The 13,869-nt window shown below is 43.6% G+C and overlaps 1 protein-coding gene across 1 annotated transcript in view; it reads right to left on the bottom strand.

The window, feature by feature from the left end:
* Positions 1 to 13,869, bottom strand: part of LRP5 (LDL receptor related protein 5) — a 155,895-nt gene that overhangs the window by 33,636 nt on the left and 108,390 nt on the right. Inside the window, exons 8-10 of the mRNA XM_061609954.1 lie at positions 8,143 to 8,359; positions 4,448 to 4,737; positions 1,062 to 1,288 (exon numbers count right to left, since the gene is read on the bottom strand). Of these exons, the coding sequence (XP_061465938.1) occupies positions 1,062 to 1,288; positions 4,448 to 4,737; positions 8,143 to 8,359 (734 nt within the window). The remainder of the gene's footprint in view (positions 1 to 1,061; positions 1,289 to 4,447; positions 4,738 to 8,142; positions 8,360 to 13,869) is intronic.

Here is a 13,869-nt window from a genome sequence, read left to right on the forward strand (position 1 = left end):
TCATTGCTTCAGCAATGTCAAGGCAATGTATGTAGACCTTTCTTTACATACTCCCAGGCATTTTAGAAGAAAACAACAATATGTATTTTGAGTTATGTAATAACCAATTTTAGTTGCTTAATAAGATTAATAATACTATTATTATTAATTTACCCCCTTCACTATGCTGAACATTTAAACAATACATCTTTTCTTTTAATTAGTATCTCGAAAATGTAAAAATTCCTATGAGCTTGAGCTGGAGTGGCAGGCATTCAATATAGAATTAGTCACCAGTGACATTTTACAGAACCAACGTTTGTATATTCAAGCTTGTATTCAAGCTTTTGATGTGTACAGAACTCAGTTCAGAAGCTTACATATTCCCCAGTACATTTGCACATCAGCTGGATGATACTTTCACTGGGTATTTGGCACCCTCTAGAACCATAAAAGACTAGTATTTTTGTAACTATATAAGCAGAAGTCACCCCAACCAAGTTGGTTTTCCTTGACATTCTTTAGATCCTATTTCACATAGCAAATTTCTCAGAAAAAAATGTGTTTTTTAATAAAAAATATAACATTTTGTATACTGCTTTTTACTTCTATGAAGAAGTGTTCTTCTGGATTCAATTATTTCCAATACTGAAACAGGAAGGGGGGAATATGTAGTTGGTCCAGGGGCTATGTAGCTGTCAAAACCATTTTGTGCAGCCTGAAAGCTCCTACTGGAATAGAAAATTTCTCCATTCTTTTTATACAAGTTTCTAAACCTTATCACTAAAGAAAAAAATGAGAGTGAGGCTCCTACCTGGAAGGCAGATGGACAAAATCTTTACAATTTTACAGAACTCAATCATTTCGGGCATCTACATTGAGCAATTTGCAACCCCTTGATCATACCAGCTTGATGGAAGTCCCAAAACAGGCAGGATTCACCTACTAGTAAACTGCTAGATTATAACAAACTATTTGAATTGACAGGACATGTGAATTAGCTGTGGCCCTTAACTTCAGCATGTGTGTTATAGCATTGCCTATTACTGTTACTATGCTGAAAGAGAAAAATGAATCCTTACCCTTTAGATGGATCAAGAGCTAAAGACCTTGGGTTGTCCAAATCCTTCCACACAAGAACTTGCCGGTATAGCCCATCCAGCCGTGCCACTTCAATTCTATTGGTTCCAGTATCTGCCCAATAAAGATTTTTCCCCATCCAGTCTACAGCCATTCCTTCAGGGTAATCCAACCCAAACTCAATCACGTGCTCAACTGCACTTCCATTCATGAAAGCCCGGCTTATAGTCTGTAAAACAAATTACTAAAAATATATTAGGCATTCAGGAACACAAATGAAAGTAAGTAATCCCTCATTTACTCAAGTTATTATCAGGGCAGGAGGGGGGGTTCTTGAATGTTGTCCCCGGAGCTGTTAGTTCTGGGTGATTTTAACATACACGCTGAGACCACTCTCACTGGAGCTCCTTGGGATTTCCTGGAAACCATGGCTTCCTGGGAACTGCGCCTTAGTAATACTGAGCCCACCCATGTAGCCGGTCATACTCTTGACCTTGTGTTTGTCCCAGGGGGGGAGGGTAGTGGGCTGAAGTTAGGGGCAAATTCTTTTACCCCTGTGTCATGGTCAGACCACTATCTGGTAAAGATGGATCTCTCAATGCCGCATGCCCTCCGCAGGGGTAAAGGTCCTATTAGAATGGTCCGCCCCAGGCGCCTGATGGATCCAGACGGTTTCCTGACGGCGCTTGGGGAATTGGAACCTGCTGAAGGTCGCCTGGTTGAAGCCCTGGTGACGGAGTGGAATGAGAGGATCGCCGGGGCGTTAGACCGAGTGGCTCCGAAACGTCCTCTCCCCCTGAACAGAACTCAAGTAGCACCATGGTACACACCACGGTTGCTTACTTTGAGACAGGAGGTGAGACGACTAGAGCGCCGGTGGCGAAAGTCGCGCTCCGAAGATGCTCGGACACAGGTTAGAGCAGCAATAGTTGCCTACCAAGTGGCGGTAAGGGCAGCAAAGAGGGAATTCTTTGCTGCCTCTATTGCATCAGCTGAGTGCTGTCCCAGGAGGTTGTTCCAGGTGGTCCGAAGCCTGGTCGGTCCAGGTGCTCTGGAACCCTTGGAACAGTCTAAGGCCTCCTGTGACAAATTGGCAAAGCACTTTGCTGATAAAATCGAACACCTGAGGAGCTCGATTCCGTGCGCCGTGGATACAGTGAGTGAGCTAGAGTTAACCAGTTGCAAACCGGGCAAATGGGATCGATTTCGGCCTCTTCCTGCTGAGGATGTGGACAAGGTGCTCTCATCTGTAAGGCCTACCACCTGTCTAAATGATCCTTGCCCATCGTGGCTCCTTATGAGCTGCAAAGAGAGATTGGGTGAGGGGATCAAGGCAATGGTTAATGCATCCTTGCAAGAGGGTGTTATGCCACTAGCCCTCAAGGAGGCTATTATTAAACCCATCTTAAAGAAGTCCTCCTTGGATCCCCAGATCTTAAACAACTTCCGCCCAATTTCGAACTTACCATTCTTGGGCAAGGTCATTGAGAGAGTGGTGGCAAATCAGTTGCAGACACACTTGGATGAAACGGATTATCTAGATCCATACCAATCGGGTTTCAGGACTGGACATGGAACTGAAACAGCCTTGGTCGCTCTGGTTGATGATATGAGGAGGGCATTGGATAGGGGAGAATTCACCTTCCTTGTCCTCCTGGATCTCTCAGTGGCTTTTGATACCGTCGACCACGGTATCCTTTTAGATCGCCTGGAGACTTTGGGATTGCGAGGCACGGTTTTACGGTGGTTCCAATCCTTTCTCTCTGATAGGCGCCAACAGGTAGCATTGGGAGATGAGGTTTCAGACCCTTGGCCTCTCAATTGTGGTGTGCCACAGGGTTCTATCCTCTCTCCCATGCTATTTAACATCTATGTAAAGCCGCTGGGAGAGATCATCAGGAGATTTGGGCTGCAGTGTCACCAATATGCGGATGACACTCAGCTCTATCTCTCATTTAAATCTTCACCGGAGAGGGCTGTGGAGACCATGTCCAAGTGCCTAGAATCCGTGAGTGAATGGATGGGCAGGAACAGGCTGAAGTTGAACCCTGATAAGACCGAGGTACTACTTGTGGGAGACAAGGGAGGGTTAGGAGATGTTGACCTGGTGTTTGGTGGGGTGAAGTTGCCCCTACAGGACCAGGTCCGCAGCCTTGGGGTTGTTCTTGATTCCAAGCTGTCCATGGAGGCTCAGATTTCGGCTGTGAGCCGGGCAGCTTGGTATCAATTACACCTTATACGTAGCCTGCAACCCTACCTCCCTCTTCAACAGCTCCCGCTCGTGGTGCATGCCCTGGTCACCTCTCGATTGGACTACTGTAATGCGCTCTACGTGGGGTTACCCTTGAAAACGACCCAGAAATTACAACTTATACAGAATGCGGCGGCACGCTTACTTACCAACAGCCACCGACAGGACCACATCACGCCAGTATTATCTGATCTACACTGGCTGCCGGTTGTTTTCCGGGCCCGATTCAAGGTGTTGGTTTTAACCTTTAAAACCCTGTACGGTTTCGGCCCAGCTTACCTGAAAGAGTGCCTCCACCGCCACCAATTATGCCGCCCAACTAGATCAGCCACACAAGGCCTTCTCTCAATCCCGCCAACCAAAACAGCTAGGTTGGTGGGTACTAGGGAGAAGGCCTTTTCTGTGGTGGCCCCCACTCTCTGGAACTCCCTCCCATGTGATCTTCGACATGCCCCTTCCCTAGATGTATTCCGCAAGGCCCTGAAGACGTGGCTATTCCAACAAGCCTTTGAGGTCCTTGGGATGGGTAAATCGTCATGAGTCTGTCATCTATCGTATGTTAATTTAATTGCTTTTATATGTATTGATGACTGTCCAGTATTTCTATCTATTGTTTTAATGTGATTGCATCTGAAATTATTGTATTTTATCTTTTTTAATGTACGTCGCCTAGAGTGGCTAATTGCCAGATAGGCGACAAACAAATTAAATTAAAAAAAATGTTTAGGGGGTGGGGAAACCATAGCACCATACCCAAAAACCCATTCACTATTTTAAAAATATTTTATCAGAAGGAATTATATCAATTGACAGACAGTATTTATGTTTATCAGCATGTTCTTGTTGTACAATTTACAAACTACACCTCTTGATTTCTATGAAACAGATTTATTAAGCTCACTCAAGAGTGTGTGTTCTGAACTTACAAGATCTGAACAGGGTGGTTAATGACAGGTGCTCTTGGAGGTCACTGATTCATAGGGTCGCCGTAAGTCGTGGTCGACTTGAAGGCACATAACAACAACAAACAGGACAATTCATTTATTACCAAACTATATTTCTGGAGGCAGTGTACTGATACTAGCTATGTACAGCAGATCAGCAAAACAATCTGTTTTGTTAAGGTGTCATTAGTACCTTCAAACTAATGTCTGTCCAATAGATTCTGTTGTCAGACACATCAAAATCCAGCGCAGAAGCTTCTTTGACACCAGTAAGAGGAATAGCTACGTCATTATTGTTTGTTTCAAGAGAAATCCTATGAATGGCTGCTCTACTGGTGAAAACAAGAAAAGCTTCTGGAATGATGCAGGTCTTCATGTCACTAAGCAGCTCCAATCCAATGGGACAGGCACATCTGCATTCCTGAGGTGTGAAGAAACACAGGTGGCTGCAGCCTCCATTGTTCTCGGCACATGGATTTGTTCCTGGAAAGTAAAACAGTTCTTTGAAGGAGAAGAAAACCTGGCTAAGATAGAACTTCATGCACCCCATGGCTATAGCCTTTTCTTGGGCAGGGGGAGGAGTGGGAGAGACTAGATCTCTTACGTCCAAAAAGAGTTCAAAATAGATCCTATCCCAGCCCATAAACTTGTCTTCTTAGAATTAGTCTGGCTAAAGGAAACTGTTCCTTCCCTACTTGTTTATTCACTCCTGTTGGAGAGCTGGAAGTCTGTGGTTCAAAATTTCACCTCAGTCGTGAACACACTAGGTGGCCTTAGGGAAACTGCTACCTTTCAGCCTCAGCTCCACTTGCAACATGGGAATAGCACTAACCTATCTTACAGTGCTGTTGTATGGATTACTAAGGTAATTTATGTTCAAAAGTGTTTCACATACAAGTACCTCCCATATATAAGTATTTACTACTGTGAGTCTTAAGACAAATGGATGTCTACCTGGCTGAAACCATATAACCCATGGTTAAAACCATCTGTCTGTGCACAGAATTTCATCTTCCAATACAATGGGAGAACTACAAAGGTGGCAAATGTGCTCTATGTTCCATGTAGAGTAGCACTCATCACCAGGGATGGAATCTGCAACTGCTACAGATTCACCACACATCCACTCTGTTCCCCACTCCCTGCAACCACAGAGGAGCCAGGAGGGGAACACCACCATCCTGGACTGAATGACAGAGCAGAGGTTGTGGCAACAGCCTCTCCAGCAGGGCCAGATGGCAGAGGAAGTACAGGAACTTCTGCAGTCAGATTAAGTGGCTTTTTCACCCATCCCAACCTGTAGCCTGTCACTTCCCCCTTGGTGTGGCATCTCCTCTTCCTGTTCCTCCTCTACGGTCCGACTCTGTTTCAGGATGCTGTTGCCAAGGCCTCTGCTGTATCGTTTGGCCTGGGGGGGCCCTCCTCTCCTGCCTCCTCCTTCTCCATGATGCGGGGGTGGGTAGGCACAGGGCAGCTCAATGGCAAATCCACAGAGGGTGGATTCATTCCCTACTTGTCACTAGAAGTATTTGACTACTCTGGCAAAATAGATCCTTCTTACAACTTCCCCAACATTATTATGTGTTGAATACCCCGAAACTAATCCACTTTTTGAAGCGCGACAGTTTCCAGGCCAATAGATGAGAATCCTGAACACCCTGGAGGCAGTTATGGGTAGGGCAAGTCTGGAAACTAAATCTGCTTGGTCTTTCTACAGCCAGCAAATATGACTCAGCAGTGTACACCCACCTGTCAAAAGTGGCCTGTGGCAGATGGGCCAGTTCTGGATCTGGCCCTCTGGCCAAATCCAGTTTTCCCCACTCCTGACCTATAAGGAAATGTTAATATAGCAAACAGGATAAGTGCCAGCTTAGGCTTTGTAGAGGAGATACTGAAGTGAATAAACAGCAGTGTGACTCCAATTAGGAGAGAAAATGCTGCCTTCATAGGTGCAAGAATAGGGAAAAACATGAATTCAGTTAAATAAAGACAGGAGGCAAGCTTTCATATATGTGCAATGAAGATGCTTTTATCTTCACATATGAAGGGTATAAATGGTTGTTCTTTTCAGACATCATAATTACACAGAAAGGCCCTCTACACATAAAAATAGGTCAAAAACTGTTTTGAGAAACAGTTGGCAGGGAGGGGCTTTATATCATCACAGCCACCCTGGGCTCCTACTGGGAGGAAGGGCGGGATATAAATCTAGTAAGCAAGCAAGTAAATAGCTAGCTAGCATGGCAGGATCTGCAGCTAATGATGTGTGCCCTCTGCCACTAAGAAACTAAAAGGGTAAAATATTACAAGTGGATATGATTTGACGCCTATTCAATCCATCTCTAAAAATCACACTTGTTTCTCATTTGCAATAATGCATGACAAATTATTTATTTTGCATCATAAAAATAACCAAGGCAGTGTGGAAGAGAAAAACCAGGTATTCACTGAATCCCTCGAAGACCAGCCCACACAATCATTTTTGTCATGAATTGGGTAAGAAGATTCTTCCCTTCTCATTCATTTATGTAAAACTTGCTAACAGAGTGGGTGGATAATAACGTTTGGAAAGTGGGGTTGAGCAGGGTAGGAGGGAACCCCATCAGAGGTTGAAATTCCTCATATTTGCTACAAAAATCATAGGGGGAACAAAAAGGAATCTGCAACTCTCCTTCCTCTTTTCTCTCCCTCCAGACCCTCAGTCTACCATGGACTAAGGGCAATGCATGAATCTTTCCCTTTGCTACCAAGAAAATCTCTGGCAGCTGGAAGTAGCACACAGGTAAAAGCCCTTGGACAGCCAAGAGCACACATTTGAGTGATGAGTATGTCTGCCACTTGCTTCCTGTCAGCCAAGTGAAAGCCCCTGCAATAGGCTCAAAGCTGATGGGGATTCATGAGCTTGCTCACTACCCACTCTTTATCCTTAAACCCACTGCAGGGGATAAGAAGGGGCTGTCATAAATACCTGAGGCTACATCCAAGAGCTCTGGAGGCAGAAAGGCAGCTTCCCCAAGTTTCCTGTCAGACAAGGTACTCACAGAATTTGTCCAATGTAAGTTTGACTTCCTGCTTAGCCCATTAGGTTTCCTAGATAGTGGCCTCTTCTGCCATTACAAGAAATTGGCTATTGCTTATAATGTGAAAGAATTATGGAACTAGGGGGGCTCTACTCATCAACCCCCCACCCACTACTGACACTCCGCTCACCCTCATCACCCCCCCAGGCAGCCACACTCCCCTCACCAATCTGCTTGCCTCCCTTCTTCCTCTGCTGCTGCTGCTGCCCCGCCCACCGGTTGCCAAGGCACCTCCCCCTGCCCAAGGTCCTCAAGGCACCCCCTTTCTCCCTTCCTCTGGTCACAAAGGTAAGTTCCCTGCCCAGATCTTCTCCCACACAAAAGGGAGGCATGCACCAGAGACATGCCACACAGCAAGGACAGACGGCACAGGCCTGGGCAGCTCCGCAGCACTGGTCATGCTGCGGAGGAGCCGCCTCAGCTGTTGCTCAGTGGCTTGCCCAGACCACTGCCCACCACTGCTGCTCACTCATTTGCAGGCTCTCCTTGCAGACTCACTCACCCTCCCTCCTTTCTCTGTGCCCTCCCAGAAGAGCAGTTCATGCAGGCCACCACCAGCTGCTTGGTCTCCCTCTTCTGGCTGCCCAGTCTGCCCCCCCATCACCACTGGCCACCCCTCCTAGCTGCTTGCCATCCTACTCTCTGCCTGGTCACTCCGTCATCCTCACCCTCACACAGCTCCTTTGTGTTGTCACACTGTAATTTGCAACACCCCCATCTGTGGCACTGCAAACTGCACAGCAATGACACTTATATTTATATCATCTATAGGCAAATTACAAAACAACTGTACATTGTCTTCACTTACCAACAGCTTTGGTGACACTTGCTGCTTTAAGGCCCATCAGGTCTGGCAATTGATCAATGATAATGTCCCTGCTTGCACGTATTTTGTGAACTCTCTCAATGCTTCGCCTCTGCCAGTCTGTCCAGTAGATGTAGTCACCCAGCAAAGTAAATCCAAATATATGTGGAAGTTTATCTTCTATGAGAGTTTTTCTCATGGTTCCATCCATGTTGATTACCTGCAAAAGCATGAGAATATGTAAAATAGTCCAACTACCATCAATTGTTTGATCACTCTTTATTAAGAATTGCCTTGCTGATATTTAACCCCAGCGTGACTGCATCACATCTGTGGAACTGTCTCCCCCTTTTGCTAGAGAGGGTGCAATGATCACAGCACAGTAGGGCCCCGCTTTTCGGCGTTCCGCTAATACGGCGGCTTTCAATTAGAGTAAGGCCCCACTCATATGGCACTTGTTCCGCTTTTACTGTGTTTTTCAGGCGTCAGGCACCATTTTATTGACGGAGTTCTGTTTTTTGGTGGCTTTCACTTTTAGGCGGGGGTCTGGAACGTAACCCACTGTAGGAGTGGGGCCCTACTGTATGTTCTTGCATCTCTGGTGGGAATGTTGGGTGGTTAAAGATTTCTGGAATACCATTTTTGGCATAATTTCAGAGATTCTCCATATTGCAGTTGATAACGGTGTAACGGTTTGTTACAAAGAAATGGTATGACAGGGTATGATACACAGCTTTAGCAGATAAACTAACACAACAATGTAAATTGGCCAGGAGGTAAATCAAACAAGACACATTTTTAGGACTTGCTGCCTTTCCTCTCCTTTATCAACTCTGCTTCAGATGAACCTCAACCCCCAAAGCTCACCTTTCCTTTTGGTGGGGCACTGTATTGTGAAATATAATTCTAACCAGTCAATGCTTATTTTACATCCATTATATGCTCTTTTACCCGTTTTCCTTTTCTTCTATTTGACTGTATTTGGAACTAGGGAGTTTTTGTGATGTTCAAGAATATTGTGGTGCTGAATAGTCGGATTGTGTGAAAAGTGGTGTAACTTGAGCGGATGGGGATTTTCTGTATTGGGGCGGTTGGGGTTGTTCTCTGTTGGAATGTTTAATTTGTATGTGTTTTGTTTTAAAATAAAAATTCAAAAAGAATTTGGTACCAATGAAAAGAGAGGGAAAAAAAGGATTGTCTTGCTTGATCAGACCAAGATCCATCTAGTGCAGCTTTCCACAGCAGCCAGTCAAATTCCTCTTGGAAACATATAAACAGGATGTGATATCCAGAGATGCACTTCATTTGTACGATTAAGCTAATAGCAGTTGATAGATCTTATCCTTCATGCATTTGTATAACCTTTAAAATTATTATTCTATTTTTATCATTCATATCCTACTTTTCTTTATAGAAAAAAACAGTTAACTAAGTAATCAAAACACAAACCAAAATATAAATGGCAGCCAAATAAATACGGCAACAAAAATACAGTAGTTGTGTTTAGAATTGCAGCTTCAGTTAATAGCTGCCTACTCTGCTGCATTTCTTGCAATGCACAATGCATCATCTGCTCTTCGGCCTTCTATACTCAGTTATTTTAACTTCTGAGAAATTGGAATGTTCACAAACATTCCAAAACAACCCAGTAGCTGAGCCAATGGCTAGAGAAGCTTTGTGGTGCTTCCAGACTAGTATTTATTTAGCACTACTCACGCATGCAGGTTTTTCATAGTGTCCACATGATGTCATTGGTATAAAAATGCAAGCCCTTATTTTTATCCCCATTTAATCCAGATTTACACTTTCCAAGGGAAATCCAATAAATGAAAAAAATCTGTTTCCAATGACATGCTTATGATATCTAAATGACCATCACAATGTTAAGTCCCCTCCCCGCCCGGGTTGGAAGCACCCTTGTTTCAATAGGTTTTATCCAATTGTGTCCCTCCACTCATAGAAAATTATTTCCTCCAGCCGAGGTTTCTGTTAACAGAAGGGGAGGGCGGAGATTCCCCCTTTCCTGCAGCCCATCTGTGCGCCATCTCCCATAGGTTCCCCCAATCTTCTGGAACAGATTGAAGAACCACAGGGGGCTACAGAGTCAAAGGGGAATCATTGAAAATCACCTCCCCCCATTCATTCACAGACGCTTCTGCTGGAGCAAAGAGCCTTCCTTCTGTGAGAAACACAATTTGATACAACCCAATGGCTTGTATTCAATTTAGCGCTAAGGCAAATGTTCCATCAGTGCAAGGATTTCTCCTTGCACAATGGAATGTTCTCCCTCTCTCCTCCCCTTCTGCACCCCCTAAATCTGTTCTAGGGGTTCCCCCTGCCCTCCAGAACAGATCTAGGAACAGTGCAAGGGAGGAGAGGGGGGAAAGTCCCATTGCACAAGCAGAAGTCATTCTGCTTGCACAATTATTTAGTTGAATAGCACCCAATATACTAAAGACATCTCTTGGCCAATGATTTTTTCCACCAATATACCACACAATACCTCTCTGTGCTCAAATTTTACACTTGTTTTGTTGCCATGGTCTCTCTATGCCCATAGCAATCTCTCTTTAAAACAATTACCAAATGCTAGTTTTGACTTTGAAAATAATTTACATCTCTATTACCAGTAAGGAGTTATCAGTAAGATAATTCTTAAACCATCAGCTGTTATCAGCAGTAGATAACATGCACGTGTGAAATTATTTGGTAAAATTGAATGTTAAAAACAGCAGCAGACATCAAGCAGATAGTAATGGAGCTTCCACCTAGTATGATATATGGAATCTGTTAATGGCATTTTGAAACCATGTGTCTCAGTAGAGATATACTGGAACAGTTTGAGCTTATCTGCTCTTTCTAAGTATCCATATTATAGTTTATTCTCACATGTGATACTTATTTGAGGTCCATCAAATTTGGATAGCATAAAAACATTGTTGAAATCATTTGGATACGACATAAAAGCTTAGATGACATGGGTTAAATCCTGTCCCTCAAAAATGTAAATATATTTTTATTTGGAATAATGGACCTAAGGCAAAGACCTCTCAAACCATGGTGTCAACCAGTAGCCCTGGACAAGTAATAATTCCTTCTGTTTGAGCAGCTTGGCAAATCCATCACTAAAATTGCCCTTTGGCACATTAGGTAAACACTGTGGTCTGGTAAACGTTTTGTACTCATTATCTTCAAGGCATTTTTTTTAATTTGGGGAAAACATCCTTTAATCACTGCCTGAAGAAGAAGATCAGCAACATTACATGTTTTGCTGGAAATAGAGAAATATATGAGCAGACTGAATAATCGTACTTCGGATCATTTGGAAAATTTAATTTTTAATGGAGAAACAGAACAAGTGAGACGTTTGCCTGGTTTGGATCCAACACGAAGCCACTTTTTGTTTTAACTATGGCATGCTGAACAAGCTAGGATCTGGCTCACAGTCAAACAATCAAACTTTGATTTGCTTTGCCCACTGTTTTTTTGGGGGGGGGTTGCCCCCCTCCTCCTCTGTGAATATCTGGCTACTATATTGACACTCTTTGCAGTATCCAAGGACTGGCATGGGTCACCAGTTCTCTTATCACCAGCAGGGAACATCAACACTCTTCCTTGGAGATTTTCAGCCACTCTTGGCAAGCCTATAAGCAAACAACAGCCCTAAAGCTTCCCTCCTTTCCCTCAGTAGAAACTCCCCAAATGAAAACCATTCAAAAGAAATTTTATTAAGAAAATGTATAAACCACTTGCTCAAAATCATTTGACCAAATGGTGTGCAGGTCCCTCTCTCTCTCTGCATGGCATTCCAAATTATCTATTCTTCCCTACAATTAACTTTTTCCAGTACACCTGAACAGAAATGAAGTCACCACCCAGCCTCCGCAAAATACCTTCTGTCTCCAGCTGTGGAGACTTTCTCAATATAGACACATGCTTGTTTTTATTATGAAAATTTTACTGATGAGCAAGCAGAACACAGGTTAGCAGAAAGTGGTTGGTGGAGGTTTTTAGGCCAAACTGTGCAACTGCAACTGTAGAACTGTTGGAATTGCTTTTAACAAATCCCTTGTTAGATATGGATAACAGTGTACATGGTCCCTTTGATATTTTCCCTCTTGAAAGCTGATGACACATTAGCCAGCTAGGCTGGAGAGGAAGACCTTAACATAAGTGAAGATATTAGGAGGGAAAGCAGCCTGTTGCCAGGCAGTGACAAGGGACAGAAACATCTCAGAAAGCACCAGAGCACCTTTTAGCCAACACAAGCAGTTTCATTTTTGAACTGCTCTTCCATTGCATCTCTGTAGCTAGATGGGTAAACTGATGCAACAAAGTAAGAGTAAACCTGATTATCAGGTTTTGATCTAAAAACAGCCACAGCACAAGCAGAGATTCACAAGTCAACTTCAAGTCATCATCTTATGATCCTGGTTAGTAGGCCCCAGTTAGTGAACCTGATCAAGTTCAGACTAACCAGTTAACACAAAATCAGTTTGATTAGCTTATGTCCAAGCCATACCTATACCTTTTATTTATCTACTTTCTTACATTTATATTCCACTTTTCTTCTGCAACCTAAGGTGATATCCATGAAGTTCTCAGGTGGTTCCCCATTCAGGCACTGATTACACTCAGACCCGCTTACCTTTAGCAAGCTGATGGTCTCATGTGCCTTCAAACCATACCCTGGAACCAACGATATGACATAATGCTTTGTTAGTAAGTATCAACCAAACAATGCAAATGATCTTAAAATTAATCACTATGTATCTACGCCTGAAGAAAATGCTGGACTAGATGGGCCAATGGCCTGATCCATCAGGTTCTTCTTACATTCTTCCTAGGAGCTAACTCATAGTTTGGCTTAGCATTGCATGCAAACCTGGACTCATGGTTTGTCATCTCAAAACAAACCAGGAGTATAAGCCAAGAACACACCTTGGTTACAGCTCACAGTATGTTTTGAGCAAGACAAACCATGAGTCTGGGTTCACATGCAACAATAAGCCAATCCATGGCTTAGCTCCTGGTTGTGTGGCAGCAAAACTAGGAGAGAAGCAAATCAGCCATGATGTTCTAACTGTGCACCAGCACCCTCGCTTTTGTGCTACACCATAGTTTGGTTTCTCTAATGACAGTATTAACTCCTGTTCTGTAACATGCGAATAAATTCTTATTTTGAATGGTGGTGTTAATCTAAGTCCCCAAGCTATCGTTTTTACATTAACTGGGTTGAACATATGCTTCTAATATAAGTCCACACTGCAAAAATTACTTTGAAATCAAGAAGTTAGTTCAGATTTGAACTACATTTCTTTTAGAAAATGCAACCTGTTGTCTTCGTGCACTTTGGAGTTTTAAGTTGCCCTTAAAATAGAATCATGCAATCTGAACCTTACTAAGTTTACTCAAATAAGTTTCATCCATTGCGGTGACACTATCTTTTGTTGCAAGGATACACTGATTTAAGTCTTGTATGATCTACTGCAGTCTTCTCCAACCTAGTGACCTTCAGATGATTTGGACTATGACTTCCATCACTCCTGCTGGCTAGGGCTGATAGGAGTCGTAGTCCAAAGCATCTAGAGGGCACCAGGGAAATTGGCCAAAGCAGTAGCCTGAATTGATCCTGAATCCAAATAAAGTGGGGTCACATTTTTCATCCTCCAATTACACCCATGGATTAAACACTGCAGAACCTCAGCTGAAATGGGAAGATTGGAGGGA

This window comes from Rhineura floridana, chromosome 2 (genome assembly GCF_030035675.1).
Source record: "Rhineura floridana isolate rRhiFlo1 chromosome 2, rRhiFlo1.hap2, whole genome shotgun sequence".
NCBI lineage: Eukaryota > Metazoa > Chordata > Lepidosauria > Squamata > Rhineuridae > Rhineura > Rhineura floridana.